The sequence below is a fragment of the Schistocerca americana genome, chromosome 1, assembly GCF_021461395.2.
Source record: "Schistocerca americana isolate TAMUIC-IGC-003095 chromosome 1, iqSchAmer2.1, whole genome shotgun sequence".
NCBI classification, from domain to species: Eukaryota; Metazoa; Arthropoda; class Insecta; order Orthoptera; family Acrididae; genus Schistocerca; species Schistocerca americana.
In genome coordinates, this window is record NC_060119.1 from 373,388,090 (window position 1) to 373,408,600 (window position 20,511).

Sequence of the window (20,511 nt, forward strand, 5' to 3'; positions counted from 1 at the left end):
TCTGTATTGAAAAATGGTATCCACGTCTCATCCATTGTCACAACCGACGAAAAGAAAGTCCCATTCATGCTGTCATTGCGCGTCAACATTGCTTGGCAACATGCCACACGGGCAGTCGTGGTCGTCCGTCAGCATTCGTGGCACGCACCTGGATGACACTTTTCGCATTTTCAGGTCGTCATGCAGGATTGTGTGCACAGAACCCACAGAAATGCCAACTCTGAAGGCGATCTGTTCAACAGTCATTCGGCGATCCCCCAAAACAATTCTCTCCGCTTTCTCGATTATGTCGTCAGAACAGCTTGTGCGAGCCCGAGGTTGTTTCGGTTTGTTGTCACACGATGTTCTGCCTTCATTTAACTGTCGCACCCACAAACGCACTTTCGACACATCCATAACTCCATCACCACATGTCTCCTTCAACTATCGATGAATTTCAATTGGTTTCACACCACGCAAATTCAGAAAACGATTGATTGCACGCTGTTCAAGTAAGGAAAACGTCGCCATTTTAAGTATTTAAAATAGTTCTCATTCTCGCCGCTGGCGGTAAAATTCCATCTGCCGTACGGTGCTGCCATCTCTGGGACGTATTGACAATGAACGTGGCCTCATTTTAAAACAATGCGCATGTTTCTATCTCTTTCCAGTCCGGAGAAAAAAAAATCGGAGGCCTTAGAACTTGAATGAACCTCGTATATTCTCCTCAAAGGCTTTAATCGCCGATGCGTTATTAAAGGCCGTTTAATTATAAGAAGCTGCACCAAGAACAACGAGTTTGTGATGAACCTTCGATGTGATGTTCCCTTGCAACGGAACATTTTAGTAACATACAAGTTGATGATGATGATGATCAGGGCCCATACTCCGAGGAGCGTTGGGGACGATGCGGGAGGCCCGCACCGCCGTACTAGGCAAGGTCCTTGTGGAAGTGGTTTGCCATTGCCTTCCTCCGACCTTAATACGGATGAATGATGATGATGAAGACGACACAAAAACACCCAGTCATCTCGCGGCAGGAAAAATCTTTGGCCCCGGCGGGAATCGAACCCGGGATCCCGTGAGCGGGAAGCGAGAACGCTACCGCAAGACCACGAGCTACATATAAATTGCGATATTAAAATAACCAAATTAGAAGACTCTTTAATCACTAATATATGACGTTTCGCATTATTTTATTACGGTAAATCGTAGCAATAACGGCGCGTTTTAGAGAGATCCTCGATGTGGTGGCAGATATTCATAGAATGTAAAGTTAAAATGTAAAACCTAACAAATATGGGCTTCAACTGCGAACGATGACGTGCAATATGGCGTCTCCCAAGTTGGGCTCGTGATGTAGAGAGCGTTCTTGGCTCTAGTTGGTTGAACGCTTCGTAGCACATTGCCGAAATATCGCAGAACTTATTTCATGTTTCACACACAGCAAAATTCGTACAGTTACACTTCCACATCAGCTCCTACTTCCCGCGTGAGGACGGCTTTACAGTGCTGTAACCCAGACTGGTAACACGTGAGCGTTTCTTAAGAACTGTCAAGCTGCGTACCATGTGTGACACGAGATGAGACAAAGGAGGGCGAGCAGCCTGTGGCTGGGGGGGAGGGGTAGCCTGCTGCAGAGGCAGGTTGCAGCCTTGAGGCCGCCCATTGTCCGGCGCTATTTGTAGCCGCGGTGGTGGCGCCGGTGGCCGTCCTGGCCGGAGGACCTGTTCTGTGTCCCGGCGCGGAGCGGGGGCAAGGCCACCTCGCCAGCGGCCCACGTGCTGTAGGGGCCCACCGCCTCCAGAGGCTGTCGCTGCTAGCTTACGGCGTCCCCTTCCAACTAATGGACCCTCCGTCAACTCTGCTCAATAAAGTCTCACGAGTCTGATTGTTACGACCTCTTTAAACCAGTACTGAGCAGATCATCAACTCCATCTGCCCTCAATCCGTTGACTAGTTTTCACATCATAGTAACTAGACGAGGCCTTATTCCACCTGCACTTCCTCTATCTTTGAACTAGTCCGTTCAGCCAATTATGAGGAGACTCACAGGTTAAAGCAGGCTGCGAACCACGGTGCTGCACCGACATTGGATTATTGATGAATGGAAACATGTTGTCTGATCGGACGAGTCTCGTTTCAGATTGTATCGAGCGAATCGACGTGTACGGGTATGGAGACAGCCTCATGAATACGTGGACCCTGCCTGTCAGCAGAGTACTGTTCAAGTTAATGGAGGCTCTGTAATGGTGGCAGTGTGTGCAGTTGGAGCGATATGGAACCCCTGATACGTCTAGATACGACTCTGATAGGTGACACGTACTAAGGATCGCGTCTGATAACGTGCATTCGTTCACGTGCATTGTGCATTCCGATGAACCTGGGCAATTCCAGCAGGACAATATGACACCCCACATGTCCAGAATTGCTACAGAGTGGCTCCAGGAACACTTCTCTGAGGTTAAACACTTCCGCTCATGACCAAACTCCCCAGAAATGAACATTATTGACCATATCTGGGATGCCTTGCAACGTGCTGTTCAGAAGGAATCTGTAGCCCCTCGTACTCTTACGGATTTACAGACAGCCCTACAGGATTGATAGTATCAGTTCCATCCAGCGTTACTTCAGACATTAGTCGAGTCAATGCCACGTCGTGTTTCGGCACTTCTGCGTACTCGCGTGGGCTCTACACGATACCAGGCAGGTGTACCGTATCTTTGACTCTTCACTGTATAGCACTAACGCAACACCGCGCTCTACATGTATCCATTACACTCAACTACACTCAGCAGATGAACTTATGACAGAGCTCTTACATCCCATGAGGCGCTTTTACCACAACACAAAAATGTTAAACCCTCGAAGTCTTTGTGAAGATCGTTTCTACTCACGGCATCGCAATTTGTAATTCTATGTTGATACTAAATCGTAAATAATTAGTGAATTGAAATAAACGTGTGATGTAGATGACGTGAGTGGAATCTACATTTTAGGTAGACGTTACCCTGTTTCAAGACGTTAAATCATTATTATTCGTGCGTGGGTCTTACCATGGGAAAGCAAAAATCACTTTCTTTTACTGGTCTTCACAAACATACACAGAGTGATTGAGAAATACTTTTGCAACTGTGAGGTCAGTTACCTTTCACCAATACAAGAAAAAAAGCTCATATTATATGCCCAAAGAGGCTTTCTTTATTAATGAAATCTAATGAAACTTTATTTTCAACACGTCGGTTAAGTCTTCTTGTAAGCGTCACAAATACAGCAACTCACAGCAACTGTTCCAAACGTGCTCTTGTTTCCATATAAGCATGCACTCATCGAATCATGAACTGTCGCTTCCTGACGGTGACGAATGGTTCCGCAGACTTTCACATGTCGATGAATAGTTTCTGCACCCAGGTTGTTTCCTGCATAAACCAGTTGTCGAAGGTGTCACGGCGATTAAAATCCACAGGACTGAGGTCAACAGAACGTGTAGAACATGGAACTGGTCCTCCTGTAACTAACCAACCGCCATGGTAGGTACCAGCCACTATGTCTCAAACAATGAGACTAAAATCTGTCGGAGCCGCATCACGCACAAACGACAGGTTTCTTTTTATTTGCAGGGGAACATTGTCTAGTGAGTCTTTGAGAGTGTTCTGTATAAAGTCCTTGAAGACGGCATTTGTAACCTGTTGTGGTGGTCACGTACAATTCCACAGCCTTCCACATATGAGTGTAACATACCGCCATTTAGGATACAATAAGTCAAATTTTTATCTGAATGATGACTTCGAAGTGGTTGGGTTGTACTTGAAAAGCCGTTCAACGTGAACTTTTGTTAGCAATTCGGAAACGACAGATTTTTGGACATATGCTTACATGACTGTTTCCTTTCTTTCATGTAAGGAAACATACTTCAAAGTTTGTAGAAATTTCTGAATCACCATATATAAAGCCAGTATTAACGTTAGGTCGATTAAAAGTGTACTGAAATGTTCAGCAAGAGCACTTTCTATTATTACATAATACGGGATGTTCAGAAAGTCTCTCTGCAGTGCCGTATGATTGTTCGCCTGCCTGGGTTACTTCCCTTCAAGTGGACTCTCACATTCCACTGTTTCGTCATCTCAGCGAGCGTCAATAGTATCGTTGCTGTGTGTCGTTACGTGTAGACATGAACATGTAAGTTTAGTTCCTTTGTTCGCTTGTTTTGTGTTCGCTTGTTTCGTTTTTGTCACTGTTAAAACGCTAACCATTGAAGAAGGTGTGTTTTTAGTCGAACAAGTGTTCAAACCTGGCGGTAAATACATAGTTTCATTTCGTCAAACATTTAATTTAGTTTTCGCGGAGACAACACTCCCACATCGCGATTCTGTGCGACATTTGATTAACAAATTTCGAAGTACGGGTTCAGTGACAGATGCACCGAGAAGTGGTCGTGCTAGCGTTTTGACTGAGGATAAACTACTCGATATTTCCGATAAAATGTCCATGGCTCCGAACATGTCAGTAAGAAAACTCGCCAAGGAAATCGATGTTAGTGTAGGAGCTGCCCACACAGCTGTAAGGGAAAAAATTAGAACTTTTCCCATACAAAGTGACAGTCGTGGAAGATCTGAAAAATACTGTTCATGGCAAGAGACTGCATTATTGTCAATGGTTCAAAATGGAAGGTCGCAGTACGTAGTAATAGACGGCAAATCATCGAGTAAAACTGAAGTGATATCAGGTGTTCCCCAGGGAAGCGTCCTGGGACCTCTGCTGTTCCTGATCTATATAAATGACCTGGGTGACAATCTGAGCAGTTCTCTTAGGTTGTTCGCAGATGATGCTGTAATTTACCGTCTAGTAAGGTCATCCGAGGACCAGTATCAGTTGCAAAGCGATTTAGAAAAGATTGCTATATGGTGTGGCAGGTGGCAGTTGACGCTAAATAACGAAAAGTGTGAGGTGATCCACATGAGTTCCAAAAGAAATCCGTTGGAATTCGATTACTCGATAAACAGTACAATTCTCAAGGCTGTCAATTCAACTAAGTACCTGGGTGTTAAAATCACGAACAACTTCAGTTGGAAAGACCACATAGATAATATTGTGGGTAAGGCGAGCCAAAGGTTGCGTTTTATTTGCAGGACACTTAGAAGATGCAACAAGTCCACTAAAAAGACAGCTTACGCTACACTCGTTCGTCCTCTGTTAGAATATTGCTGCGCGGTGTGGGATCCTTACCGGGTGGGATTGACGGAGGACATCGAAAGGGTGCAAAAAAGGGCAGCTCGTTTTGTATTATCACGTAATAGGGGAGAGAGTGTGGCAGATATGATACGCGAGTAGGGGATGGAAGTCGTTAAAGCAAAGACATTTTTCGTCTCGGCGAGATCCATTTACGAAATTTCAGTCACCAACTTTCTCTTCCGAATGCGAAAATATTTTGTTGAGCCCAACCTACATAGGTAGGAATGATCATCAAAATAAAATAAGAGAAATCAGAGCTCGAACAGAAAGGTTTAGGTGTTCGTTTTTCCAGCGCGCTGTTCGGGAGTGGAACGGTAGAGAGATGGTATGATTGTGGTTCGATGAACCCTCTGCCAAGCACTTAAATGTGAATTGCAGGGTAGTCATGTAGATGTAGATGTAGATGATATTCTTAATGGAACGTTTTCGACTGATGAGGCGTGGTTTCATTTATCCAGGTACATGAACTCGCAAAATCCATTAATCATGAGGAACCACTTCATTCTGTGAAAATAGGAGTTTGGATTGCAATTTCTAGACGTCGGATTGTGGGTCCCATATTTTTCAACGAAACAATGAACGCACAACGATACTGCAGTGATATTCTGTACCCATTCATAGGAGAACTAGTGTTAAGTGAAATACTGAAGGGTTATTTTCACCTCGCGTTTCAATGTCACTGCTTGCTGATGTTTTTCGTGGTCGCATGATTTCACAGGGACTTTGGCCTCCACGATCGCCTGACCTAACACCACCTGACTTTTCCTTCTGGGGTACAGCGAAAGCAACTGTCTATAAAAACCGTCCAAAATCCATCGATGAATTGAAAACTGCAATATCCAGTTTCACTACTTGTGTTACAGAAGAAATGTTACAGTTTGTGTTCGGAAACATGATTAGACGAATTGAATTGTGTATTCAACAGCACGGGGGACACTTTCAACATTTAATGTGAAAATTTGTAAGTAAAAATGAATATTCACTGCTGCATACGGCACGCGGGGCTAACAATCATACGGCATTGCGGAGAGACTTTTTGAACACCCCGTATTAATCCTACTATCAGTTCAGGTTTTTCAGTTACCGCTTGTAAATTAGACGAAAATTTTTTTCCCCTTCCTAACCGTTCACATGCACGTTAACGTACGCGGTGCGAAGAGGCATCAGTTCAGTTTGGCTGTTCCCCTGAAACAGGTACGTACCTCCGCAGGCCTCATCGGACGAGAGCTGTGTTCCTGTTTCAGGCGGGTCTGACTCCCAGCCACACATGACATGGACGGGGACAGCGATGAAGTATCTCGCAGCCTAACGGTAACACCAGCCGCACCGGTCCCCCCTAGCAGTGTTCCTGCTTCGCCTAGACCAGCCCGGGAAAGCTGTCGCTAGAGGTAGCCGGCAGTCTGGCGGAAGATATGGACACGGTGAACGAGAGCACTCACACACCTGTTGTTCAGTTGGTGCGTGAGATGCCCAATGTATCTGCTATTCAGAGCTTTTTCTGCTGTATCTGCAGCGAATGACACCAACATTTAAAGCACTTTAAACCATTTTGCATTTCCTTGCCATACGTACACCTGCATAATTCGGACGACAGCAAAGACTGTTTATCAAGATAATGCAAACAAAAAAAATTAATCAATAAAGAGCGACCCATACCATGCTACCTTGCTTACAACAAACTTTAATCTCCGTGGAATAGTTCAAGCTACTCTTAGCTCTGTGCCGTTCCAGTTTTCCTTACCCTAACTGGTACTACACAGGGTGTTTCGAAAGGAAAGATCTGATATTTAAAAGTTACTACAGAACAAAAACTCATTGTAAGGAAAGGTGTTTTTTTTTTTTTTTTTTTTTTTTGCTATGTGTCTGATTCGTTGTTATATACGACCACCAAATCATTTCTCCCCTCTTATTGTTCGTCTCCGGAAAATTACGATTTGTCGCCAATGCTTGCGACGAGATAGTTGCGAATTTAGATTCTAAAAATGGCTCTGAGCACTATGGGACTTAACATCCGAGGTCATCAGTCCTCTAGCACTTATAACTATTTAAACCTAGCTAACCTAAGGACACCACACACATCCATGCCCGAGGCAGGATTCGAACGTGGTATCGTAGCAGTCGCGCGGTGCCGGATGAAGCGCCTAGAACCGCTCGGTCACCAGGGCCGGCTATTTAAGTTCTGCAAGAATCATGTACTGATAGTTCCATCTCTAACACAGAGTGCATAATAACTCACAGTTTCGAGTCGTATTTTATTTAAAACTGAATTCCGTGAATTGCACTGGAAATACACACACGCCGACGAAATTCTTTCCTGTACTTGGAATAATTCCGACTGAGAAAGAAGTGCATTTTACTTACTGCTCGGTGCTTTCTGTATGGAACATACAGCAATTTTCATTATGTTCTGCTTTGCATTAATTGAATCAGAACTAAAAACCTTTTAATTTAATGCAGACCACATCTAATTAATTTAACAGGCCGGAACTGTCGGCAAATAATTGTCTATTTCATTCTCTCTCTCTCTCTCTCTCTCTCTCTCTCTCTCTCTCTCTCTCTCTCTCTCTCTCTCTCTCTCTGTGTGTGTGTGTGTGTGTGTGTGTGTGTGTGTGTGTGTGAGAGAGAGAGAGAGAGAGAGAGAGAGAGAGAGAGAGAGAGAGAGAGAGACTATGCTGTTTTTTGTCCCAGAACAGCAGATATCGATGAGAATTTCAGCGACGTACCGGTATCGCTTTAATAGTTTGAAAACTAGTCACGGACTAAAACTTCAACTGGCTCTGAGCACTATGGGACTTAACTTCTGTGGTCATCAGTCCCCTAGAACTTAGAACTACTTAAACCTAACTAACCTAAGGACATCACACACATCCATGCCCGAGGCAGGATTCGAACCAGCGACCGTAGCAGTCGCGCGGTTCCGGACTGAGCGCCTTAACCGCGAGAGACTAAAACTTCATCGAATATGTCGTCCGCTGAATGGCTTACCACACAGATGCATTTTTATACCGTAACATATAATTTTATTGTAATTTGAAATATACGAGGACGGCGCAGTCTTCCCAAAACAGCGAAAATGAACTCCGTTTCAATGATTGCATTCTGCATGCAACTTTAAGTATTAGTTATTTTGTTGCTCTGTTGTGCGAGTACAACATCGAACTTCGGTAATTTTCAAGGAGTCTGTGACATTTGTGCAGAGAAGGAATGTGTTAACATTTCTATGGAACCCAAGAGACTTCAGATATCTTTCTGCTTTCACATTCGTTCTTATCTCCGGCCTACAAGCAAACTCTCAAGTCTGCAGCTCGTAGTCTAGTGGCTACCTTTGCTGCTTCTGGATCAGGGGGTCCCGGGTTCGATTCCCGGCCAGGTTGGAGATTTTTCTGCCTGGGGACTGGACTTTGTGTTGTCCTCATCATTTCATCATCGTTCGTGAAAGTGGCTGGATTGGACTCTGTACAGATTGGGACTTTGTACGGGAGCTGATGACCTCGCAGTTGAGTGCCCCACAACAAATCATCACCACTACGACCACCACCACCACAAAAAAATCATCATCATCATCATCATCATCATCATCATCATCATCATCATCAAACTGTCAGGTTGCAATCTAGCCTAGAGCTCTGACTCGTGTCACCACAACACATGCCAAAGGCTGCTTATCCAAGTCAGAGCCCCAGGCTCCAAAGAAATCTGTGTCTCTGTGGAAGTGTTTCTCGGCACAAGTATTTCAACTCCAGTTTCAAGTATCTGGATATTCATAGACGATACATTGTAAAAAATGTGGGAAACAATTGTATGGCGTAAGGTGCAATCGCTGATTTTCGACATCTGTACTGTTTATAAATGTCCACGCAAAAGGTATACCTGGCATTTAAAGGCGGGATGCAACCATTTGCACAGTTTTTTGCAGCTGTGGACACAAGTACAACGGAAATCGTCGAACGTAGGTTAGCTGTGCCAAGTAGCACTTCTAGACACAGTCTGCTGTTTCCTTTGAGTGCGATCAGTCTATCTCATTTTGAAGATTTGATCTTCTAAGGGCAGCACGCTTCTTCCGCGGTAAGTACAGCCGCCCTCCAGGCCACATGGACCTGCAGCTTAGGCGCCATGTCACAGTGGCCATTGTCAAAGGATGACACGGCGGCCGGTCGGTAGCCAATGGCACGTAAGTGCCAGTATGTGGAAATTTAGCTTTAGCTGCAGCCTCCGAACACACACATATTTAATTATTTGCGATGAGTGTCTTGCACAAGAACTCGTGCGAAAATATTTCCAAAAACTGGTTAACGAAATGGGCATTCAGAAACAAAGTGTCACATTCTCCTGCAATGTAACTAATGTGACAATATTTTTAAGGATTAAATAGTAGATAAAACACATAGAAGTACTATTCCAACAAGAGAGAAGATGCAGAGTGGGAGATGACCATGTCAGAAACCAAGTCAATGCTATCCACTTCTTATACAGCCAGAGCGCTGTCAATGAAGAACCTGCGCTTGAAGGTCGAACTGTTGTACTACTGTCACGTTCCTGAAAGACGTAAGGAGAAAGATACTTACGTACAACCAGGCACTGAGAATATGTGAACGTTTCACCAAACAAAGGAAAAATAGAGGATAACGTTCCTTCGACAATGTGGCCATTGGAGATGGAAATCGTCGAAACCCTTTCGAAAGCAACCATTTCGGCATTTGCTTTGAACGATTTGGGGAGATCACGGAAACCTAAATCTGAATGACCAGACGCGGATTTGAACAATCGTCCTCCCGAATGCGAATCCAGCGTGCTAACTACTGCGCCACCTCGCTCGGTACCATTCCAAGAAGACAATGCTGTTTGCGCCACAATGATTACAGGTACTGAAGTTTTGGCTAAAAAAGGGCATTCCTCTTGCTCCCTAGCCAACTAATTGCTGGATACACACACACAATTCTTTTTCGAATGCCATTCTGAGAAACTATAAAGAAACGAAAAGGCTTTAACACGTCATCTGGAACTATGCGTTTAGCAGAGTGTAGCGCAGTTTTTCAATGCGAGGAGCCAAGAGACGATTCATAATTCATAAATAAATAATGACTTGTTATGAAACACTTTACATACAGACCTTGAACTTTCTCGCTCCAGAAATAGCCACTGCTAGTTTTTTATCGTGACCAAAGAAGACGAAGAGAGCGGTCTTCTAAAAATATAATGCAGCCGCTGAGAGAACCTGCATCCAGTCGCCCCAAACAAGGCAAAATCTGGTCGGACGGCTTCCATAAGAGCGTATCGCAGCTGCTAATCGATATTTTCCCAGCGCGGTTCGAGAAACAACAATAGCAGTGACTGTTCTCACTTATCACGCGTGAGTCGTTCTTTTACTATGCACATGGCAGGCTCCCAACACAACAGGTGACAAAATGATATTTATTGTACAGGAAATCATATTGCTGTTGGTCACTTGCCACTGTTTTCAGAAGAATGCAAAAGTTGCACTATAATGACGGATACTCAAATTTTATGTTTGCAATTTGACTTGGTTTCGAAATGTGGTTCGATAGCATTTTACAATTATCAGTATTTCTTTGAAATGGAAATATTGCCTGTAGAAGCTGAGATACGAACACTGAAGAGCACACGATGTAAGCTCTAAGCTCTGCAGCATTCGCTGTTCTGTTTGAAATGGTTTTTCCTTGTCTCCACAAATCGAAAACGGAGATGATATTTCATACCAGCTGAGAAACCCGCTGTTGGTTGGTTGGTTAGTTGTGTTGGGGAAGGAGACCAGACAGCGTGGTCATCGGTCTCATCGGATTAGGGAAGGATGGGGAGGGAAGTCGGCCGTGCCCTTTCAGAGGAACCATCCCGGCATTTTCCTGGAGTGATTTAGGGAAATCACGGAAAACCTAAATCAGGATGGCCGGACGCGGGATTGAACCGTCGTCCTCCCGAATGCGAGTCCAGTGTCTAACCACTGCGCCACCTCGCTCGGTAAACCCGCTGTTGCCCGGGTATTTATTTATAACTGTGACTGACTCTTCTTATGTATGGAATTTATTTTTGACTTATAAAGCCTCTTTGTACACATCGTTTGAAATGGTACGACTGGGGACATGAACGAAGACTGTGGGTGGTCAATGTTCAGCAGACATTTGAGGTCTCGGAGGGGAGGGGGAGGGGGAGGAGGGAGGTTTCTGAAATATTTCAATATGTACTTTTCCACTCGAGTACCACATTCCAGCCGTTTCTTTTCGTCATTTCAGAGCGTCACAAAATACGCTATTTACGACCATTTCACCAATTGAAGCTGGTGTGCCATAGTCAATCACTGGATTATACAGCGTGTTTCCGTAAGAGCGTGCAAAAATTTAACAGGACATAGAGGATGCTCCACTGGAGATCAAAAATGGTTCAAATGGCTCTAAGCACTATGGGACTTAACATTTGAGGTCATCAGTCCCCTATACTTCGAACTACTTAAACCTAACTAACCTAAGGACATCACGCACATCCACGCCCGCGGCGGAATTCGAACCTGCGACCGTAACAGCAGCGTGGTTCCGGACTGAAGCGCCTAGAACCGCTCGGCCACAGCGGCCTACTCCACTGGAGAATTTGAGATAGGGAACCTGGGGTCGGAGAAGACAGCTGAAGAAAAAAATATTAATAAAATCACATTACTGTGTACTTTTTATTTACATTAGTTAAAGTAAATTGCAAATGCAATCACTGACACAATGAACGTATTTTTTTGTACTATACCTTACAAAACGTGCTGAAGCTGACGGTCATCAACCTCAGTGCAAGCATGAAATCGGCGAACAAGATTCTCGCGCACCCTGACAAATATCCCTGGTGTGTTTCGAATAACAACAAAGGCAGCTAACAATTCTGACAGCTAATTCCGTCTCCATATCCACTGGCGTCTCATACAGAAACGATTTTAGATGTTACCATAAGAAATAACCAAGGGGCTTCAGGTCATCCTTCTGCAGTGAGAGCATTGCAACGTACTTCCCCACGCACAAGGTGCATATCACTGAGTTCTGCCAAACTGTACCGTAGCTGTAGCGCTCAATCGTATTGTACTGTACGTCTCTCAATAACACTGAGTAATGAATGGGTCTGTGGTTGATTAATAGCACTTTCTGTCATGGCACAATGTAAATACGATACAACAGAGCCATATTATGGACAAGTGAAGTAAGTCCTTCATCATGACTTCTAGTAATAAGGCTCGTCCTCCGCGTTTCCTTGCAGGAAATAAAGAATATACATGTAAATAAAAAGCACAGTACGTGTAAAATTGTAGGCGTGTCAGCTGCAAATAGGCTGGAAAACAGCAATGTTAGACGAAGCGGCAGACAAGTTTACATCCATATCTCCTAAGGGGCTCCGGAACGCCCTATACTTGCAATGTTAAAATAACGCTTATAAATTACATCTTTCCTCACAAAGTATTTGAGGTAGGAAGTTGAAATTTTTACAGATTATTTATTGGAATATGGGCTACAACTTAACACAGGGATTTTACAAAATTTTACTTCAGTTGTTAAAGATGATTTTTTTTTTCAATTGTAATGAAAATTCACAACATTTTTGTGCAATTTTTTATTTATATATTCAAAAATATACAGTTTTTTGGAAAAAGGCTGTGTTAAATTATGCAGGAGGTACTGTGTAACATTTACTGAAAGTTTGAAACAAATATGTTTGGAAGATCCTTAGAAAACATGTAATTAGTATGAGAAAATAAAAGTTTTGGGAATCGAGCGACAAAGATTGGATTAACTTTTTAGTGCATTCCAGGTCCATAGGATGGATTATCTTCATCCTCTGCAAACTCCTCCTCCAGCTTCCTCTTGTTCCTCCTCCTGTTTACTCTTGCTTGTATTTCTAGACTCTTTACAGCCCTGTCTGCAGCCCGAACGCGTTCCTTGTCTAAAGCAAGCATCGCTCGTTGTTGTGTTCGTAGATTTTGCTACCATTTTCTTCAGTTGCAGTTACTGCAACACTGTTCCAAAAGGTGGTCATGTATGAACACTTATCACATTTTAGTTGTATTTCACTAGCAAGTCCTACGTGCTTTATTATGGAGAGTTCCAGACCAACTTCACTACAATGAATACATCTCACACAGTTTGAAAAAATTCCTTTGAGAACCGACATATCAAATATTTCATTCACATCCGATTCGCCCATAAAACAGTCATAGTTTTCACTCATTGAACCAAGCTTCTTCTGTGAAGTATTTTCTTTCCCACTTTGACTGCTATGGGCAGGTGTACTTGAGAGGTTAAGTTCACTCACTTGGTTATCGTCTTTATTGTTTACAGTAATAACACATACCTTTGGCTTTCCAACATTTCTCCTTTTCTTAAAATCCTTCAGAGGATTTCTAATAACTTTACTTTTACTCATTATTATACTTCAACAAAACAGAGACTCAAGAAACAGAATTAATTACGAATATTTTCGAGATAACGACAGAGTAAATAAACATGAAACAATCGACAATCACACCAGCGATATATATTGAATCATCACAGGTTAGCCACAACACATACTTTATCTCACATCACTAAAATGTACCTGATGAACACGGACGTTAATAATAACACCATTTGACAGCAGTTTAACAGCGCCACAGTGGGTCATGCCCATGTAGAACACATTTCAAAAAAAATTTAAAAATAGTTGTAGTCTTCGGAATTGAATAAATTGTATATCTATTAAAAGGTAATAGTCTGCAGATTCAGAAAACGCAAAAAAGTAAAAATTGAACTTTTCATGATTTTGAGCCTTTCCGGAGCCCCTTAAGCTGGCTTCTCCGTCCACATGTTCCCTACCTCAAATTGTTCAGTGGAACGTCCTCTATGTCCTCTTACATTTTTGACGCTCTTACGGAAACACACTGTATGTAAATGCACTTCTTCCTTTTTCAACCCAACCCAGTTCGGCGTGCCCGAGACTATTTCTTGAGATTTCTGTGAATCTTCAGATGAAATTATCGAGTGTCGAAGTCGATCAGCGCCTAGGAGAGCTAGGCGCTTTTTTTTCTGCTTGCCGTATTACATCTATTCTCTCTTTTCTACTCACTGTTACTTTCCCACAATCTTGACGCGTGCATTCATAACTCTTCCAGGCTAATTCTAAACGCTGCTGGTGTTGATCATCACTTTCTAAAGCCCTAACAATATTGTGATTATCACAATCTCAGTCATTACTTAATTGCTCCTCGCGCTGCGTGAACATTACTGACAGGGGAACCTCCCCATCGCACCCCTCTCAGATTTAGTTATATGTGGGCACAGTGGCTAGGCCTTGAAAAACTGAATACAGATCAATCGAGAAAACAGGAAGAAGTTGTGTGGAACTATGAAAAATAAGCAAAATATAGAAACTGAGTAGTCCATGCAGACGATAGGCAACAACAAGGATGATGTGACCTCAGGAGCACCGTGGTCTCGTGGTTAGCGTGAGCACCTGTGGAACGAGAGGTCCTCGGTTCAACTCTACCTTCGAGTGAAAAGTTTAATCTTTTGTTTTCAGACAATTATCAAAGTTCAGGCACTCACACATCAATTTCGCTCTCCAAAATTCCAGGACATGTTCAGATTTCCTTGGACATATGCAGGATTTGACGGTCTACACAAGGAAAAATTTGAAAACGTTAAAAACATATGTTTTGACACAGCACAGGGAAAACTGTACGACTGTGAAACTGTTGCATTCATTTGTTGCAGTTTGTGTGACAAACTCTTATGTTTTCATCACTTTTTTGGGAGTGATTATCACATCCACAAGAAAACCTAAATCGGGCAAGGTAGAAGAATCTTTTTACCCATTCGCCAAGTGTGCAAGTTAGGTGGGTCGACAACATATTCCTGTCATGTGACGCACATGCCGTCACCAGTGTTTTCCTGTGGAGGAATCGGTTGACCTATGACCTTGCGATCAAATGTTTTCGGTTCCTATTGGAGAGGCACGTCCTTTCGTCTACTAATCGCACGGTTTTGCGGTGCGGTCGCAAAACACAGACACTAAACTTATTACAGTGAACAGAAACGTCAATGAACGAACGGACAGATCATAACATTGCGAAAATAAAGAAATTAAAATTTTCACTCGAGGGAAGACTTGAACCACGCACCTCTAGCTCCGCAGCTACTCATGCTGACCACGGTACCACGGCGCTCCCGAGCTAAGAGTGTCCTTGATGTTACCTATCTTGCGCATGGACTACTCAGTTTGTATATTTTGCTTTTTTTTTCATAGTTCCACACAACTTCTTCCTGTTTTCTCGATTGATCTGTGTTCAGTTTTTCAAGGTCTATCTACTTTGCCAACTTATAAATCTGAGGGTGGTGCGATGGGGAGGTTCCCTTGTGAGGCGCGAGATAAGAATGGAGCGCACGATAAGCGTTGGCCACTGCCCACGAGAGACCATGAAGCAACTGTGTGAACACCCTGAGAAAAATCGGCTTTCTTGTTTGCGAGTGAATGTTTCTGAGGAGCGAGACAATGTATGAGGCTCTCGATCAGAGTTGCACCTCACTTTCGGAAGGAGTATCCACAGGGCGAGGTAAAAGTCTGATGTTCTCGACCCACTACAAACCTTGCCTCACGATCTTAATTGGAGTCTTGAGACGGCATAGTCCTCAGCCTTTTAGCTGTTATGGTTTACTGAGATAGACACGACCGTTTTCTAGCCATTTTCCTTCGTGAGCAAACGAAATAGAAATGTACTGAGCAGGCATCCACACCACAAAGCGAACTCAATAAATTCAATTTTCTAGCAAAGAAGTCAAATATAAGTAAATCCTCTCGAAAGATGAAAAGGACTGTGGTTAAGTTTGTAATACACAAAGCGATATCAGTAAATTCCTTTGTTCTAGCCAAATAAATTCGTTGGTAGTTTGTCTCCATAAAGATGCTACTGCGGCGCTTAATTCTCTCACTGGCGTAAACTTCTGAAAATACTTCTGTCGCTGAGGTTAAAAATCTAACAGTACCATCAATTTGTTGTTTGGTGTACTGCGACGTGATGGTCGTGTCACTGAAGTCAACATCTGAACTACTAATCTGGCCAGACTCCCAAAATTTTAAATCATGATACTTTTTTCGTGATCCGATTTTGTCGAAATAAAGCATGTATGTTCGCCCAAGCTATGCTCAAGTTACCTGTGAAAACCCCACGAAAATCCAAGTCAGAGATCTGGAGATTACCGTGTTCAGATAGATAGGACGCCTTTAGAGTTTTATTATTCGTATAGATATGTTTTCATGTAACAGTGACGATTAGACAACAATATTCACTGCTTTCTTCGGGTAAAATTTTCTGATTACGTACTCGCGCTTTCTTCTGGTTTTGTCGCAAAAAACTTCTGGCACATCTTTATTACAATGACACTTGGCTTGTTTTGAGTACAAGTCGAACTGTAAATTAAACAAATTTTCTGTATTATAGCATTTTTGTTGTGCCTAAACGGATCTTCAGCAGATGGTTGCCAATGACGTCATTAAAACGTTTCTTGCTCTTATTTCAGACCTTTGTAGAGGTCTGGCTTTCAACTGTTTCTAATATAGTAACAATTTTGACATTGATGAGGAACTCAATAGGAACAGCTACTACGTTGGACGATGATGATAAATTGTTCTAGTCTTCACCGTGCACCGTGAATGGCATAGTTGGGAATGCCGTGTGTGTGTGTGTGTGTGTGTGTGTGTGTGTGTGTGTGTGTGAGAGAGAGAGACCCAGTCCCTAAGCGGAGAAAATCTCCGACAGACCCAGGAATCGAACCCGGACCCGTAGGACGGTAATCCGTCACGCTGACCACTTAGCTATCGGGGTGCAGAGAGAGAGAGAGAGAGAGAGAGAGAGAGAGAGAGAGAGCGAGCGATAGCTTTTGCTACTTTTTGGTAGCGGGCATTCTATTTTCCTACTATAAGCAACTTTATTTACAACTAAATTACCGAAGTCGTTTAGTATGTTTCATTACTTTTGGCAAAAAGTCTTCCAACGGGTTTAGTATGTTTACTAGGGGAGCTACAGACGCTACCACGCAATCTAGGCCACTCATGGTGAAGGGAAAGAACGAAAGAATACAGCAAGCCACTTATTTTTCGCCTTTAACTGGAAACTATTTCCGTATTATTAACCGGCGCTCAGCATGTGTTTGTCAACCTGCTTTCTCCTTCTTTACACACACTTCACGTATTACATGCTACTGTAACACACTCTACTTACGCGCTAGTTGAGTAAACGCGCCATAAATTTTCACGCCACGTGCGACGTGTGATACGTGGAAGAGCCGTATTTCATACAGTCATGGCAGCTTGTCCGCCAGAAACAGCTGTGATGGATGACTCCGTCGAACAGACTACAACACAGAGTTCCGCATTCATCGCCTCGGAACATGAGTGCTGTTCAATGTAAAATTCACATTTACACGAAGCAGCGCTGTTCATTTTAATGCGTTTCCCAGCCTCCTGCAGTGCGATATATTAGACGCGTTCTGTTATGTTAACTTTTTCCTAAATAATAATAGTGAAACCGGAAATATATTGTGTGGTCAGTAATTCTGTCTGGCATTCGCTGCGAACGATTTGTTTATGTGTTGCCGTGATACAGAACATGATGCTATAGCAATTATGCAATCTGTGAATATCAGCAGTGACACAGATTGTTTTGTCTCTGTGTAAATCCTGTTAGCAGCAATTGAATCTTTTCAAATGCTTCAAATGACTCTGAGCACTATGGGACTCAACATCTGAGGTCATCAGTCCCCTTGATTTAGAACTACTTAAACCTAACTAACCTAAGGACATCACACACATCCATGCCCGAGGCAGGATTCGAACCTGCGACCGTAGCAGCAGCGCGGTTCCGGACTGAGGCGCCTAGAACCGCTCGGCCACAACCCGGCCGGCTTGACTCTTTTCAGACTGTAGACAATGTTCTGCATTTTATGCAGACTGGTGGTTGAAATACAACCAAAGTTGTCATGAACCCGGAGGTTGGTTTGAACACCACAGTACTTTTCTACGGAAGTTCCTATTGGAAGTGGTATGCCGTTGCCTTTCTCTGACTTTTGAACTGTCTTACTCAGCCAGTTACAGGAGAACCTGCAGTTTAACATGGATTATGAACCAAAATCCAGCTCCATTGTTTTCACATTAACAAACATTGTCAGAGTTGAAAGAACAAAAGCTTTGAAACGAAACAACACAGCAATAACCTTTCTTGGAGCAGGAGAGCTTCTGTCAAGTTTGATAATCACGAGATGAGATGCTGGCGGAAATAGAGGTGCGAGAGCGTGTCATGAATCACATCTGGATAACTCATTCGGCAACAACATTGTCCAGCCGGCCCGAGTGGCCGTGCGGTTCTAGGCGCTACAGTCTGGAACCGAGCGACCGCTACGGTCGCAGGTTCGAATCCTGCCTCGGGCATGGGTGTTGTGTGATGTCCTTAGGTTAGTTAGGTTTAATTAGTTCTAAGTTCTAGGTGACTGATGACCTCAGAAGTTAAGTCCCATAGTGCTCAGAGCCATTTTTTGAACAGCATTGTCCGCGAAAGGCAAGGTTCTTGATTCGAGGATTGGTCAAGCGCGTAGTTTTAACCTGACGGGAAGACTGTATTGCGTCTGAATCACCTCACTGTGTAATTGGCTATGGAAGAGCGTGTCACACAATTTTGGATTATTTGGTTCACAGGTCGGGGAAGGAATATGCCTAATGTAGTAGTCTGACTTTCGAACTAACTTTGAAATTCAGGAATGTGTTACTTTAACGAAGAATTACCGAGAGAAGACTTACCTACTAAATTGAATACAGCTGTACAAATGTTCCGTAGGAATCACATATGGTAATCCTACTTTAATGACGAAAAACTAGGGAGTTGGAGCAAATGGTAACTTGTCCAGGGTCTGTGACAGTTACGTAGGAATGACGGGTCATATGATTTTAAAAAGGTTAATACATTGAGAAAATTTCGTTTGGTTGTAGCTTGTCTGCGGTTGTTACATGTCCGAAACTGACATTTAGCAGTCGTGGAATACATCAGTGAAGATAAACTTCTTTGCCAAGATCTCTGTTAATAACATTTATTCTCGATAACCGGATAAGGTAATCAAAGTTACCATTTTCAGATCTCGACAGACAGGTTATTGCATATGTCTTTAAAATAGCAGTAAAACTACTTTTCTCAGAAATTGGCTGTTTTATGAGATCCGCAATAACCTGTGTGTCGAGATCTGAGGATGATCACTTTGATTACCGAAACTAGTTATCTACAATAAAGGTTATTATTAGCGATCTTGGCAAAGAAGTTTATCTTCACTAATACATTACCACAGATAGTCCCTTGGTTCTCAAAACGAGTGAACTAAAGCCGTGGAACATTGGGGGAAAAAAAACGTAAAACTTCGTAGACTGTAAAGGGCCATTTCCCAGCGGACGTCCACAGGTCGGCAAACAACGGGGAAGAAGCCATCCACTTTATGAGGGAGTGAGGGAGACAGACGAACTACTGGGTTTCCACCGGCTGCTGCTGCTGCTGCTGCTGCTGCTGCCGCCGCCGCTGAGTTCCTCCGGAACTGAGTGCGAAACTTCCACCGGCCGCAACAGCTGCTGCAAGGGGTAGATTAATTACTCCATTACAAAATCCCTGTCCCATGCTGTTGGGAACAAGAAGTGTTACAGAAGCTAAGAGCGCAGACAGCAGGGAGTTGTGATCTGCTAAAAAGCGCCCTATTCCCTTCCTCGCCCTTATCATGTTACCAATTCGGACAAATGAACAACAACTTGGTAATTTAGCTGAAAAGACTGGCAATACGCCGGGTACGGGCGAACAGAAGACAAACAGGAACCGCTCGTTGAGCTGTGATTTTCAGACGTTAATTGAAGAATGACATGGAAAACGTTCCAAATACTACTAAATCTGACATTTGTCAGGAGAACGAAAAAAGAAAAAAATGCATCTCTGTTTGCACGTAGCTGTTTTATATGCAAAACATTGACAAGGTGTTCAGACACAACAGAAAACGCTGCTTACAGCATCACCGCAAAAAATGAAGCAAATTAGAAAATAAACACTTTACTGACAACGCTCTAAGCGCAATACCGGGATACTGATTGGCTCGAACTGCTAATAAGGAAGGTTTTACAAGTTGATTATTGCAAAGAAGAAAACGGCAACCAAACTGTTGAACGCTGTTACCGGTTTCGACCTGACAGCTTCATCTTCAGAGAGCTGTTACATTACATTTGTTATTGTTTACATTAGTTGTGGGCTTTTTGTGCTACTACTAA

At 43.2% G+C, this 20,511-nt stretch overlaps 1 protein-coding gene across 1 annotated transcript in view; it reads right to left on the reverse strand.

Annotated features, from left to right (window-relative positions):
- LOC124551343 overlaps positions 1-19,975 on the reverse strand; it is a 70,856-nt gene extending 50,881 nt beyond the window's left edge. The window contains exon 1 of the mRNA XM_047126410.1: positions 19,731-19,975. Within this exon, the coding sequence (XP_046982366.1) occupies positions 19,731-19,975 (245 nt within the window). The remainder of the gene's footprint in view (positions 1-19,730) is intronic.
- Positions 19,976-20,511: the final 536 nt, after the last annotated feature.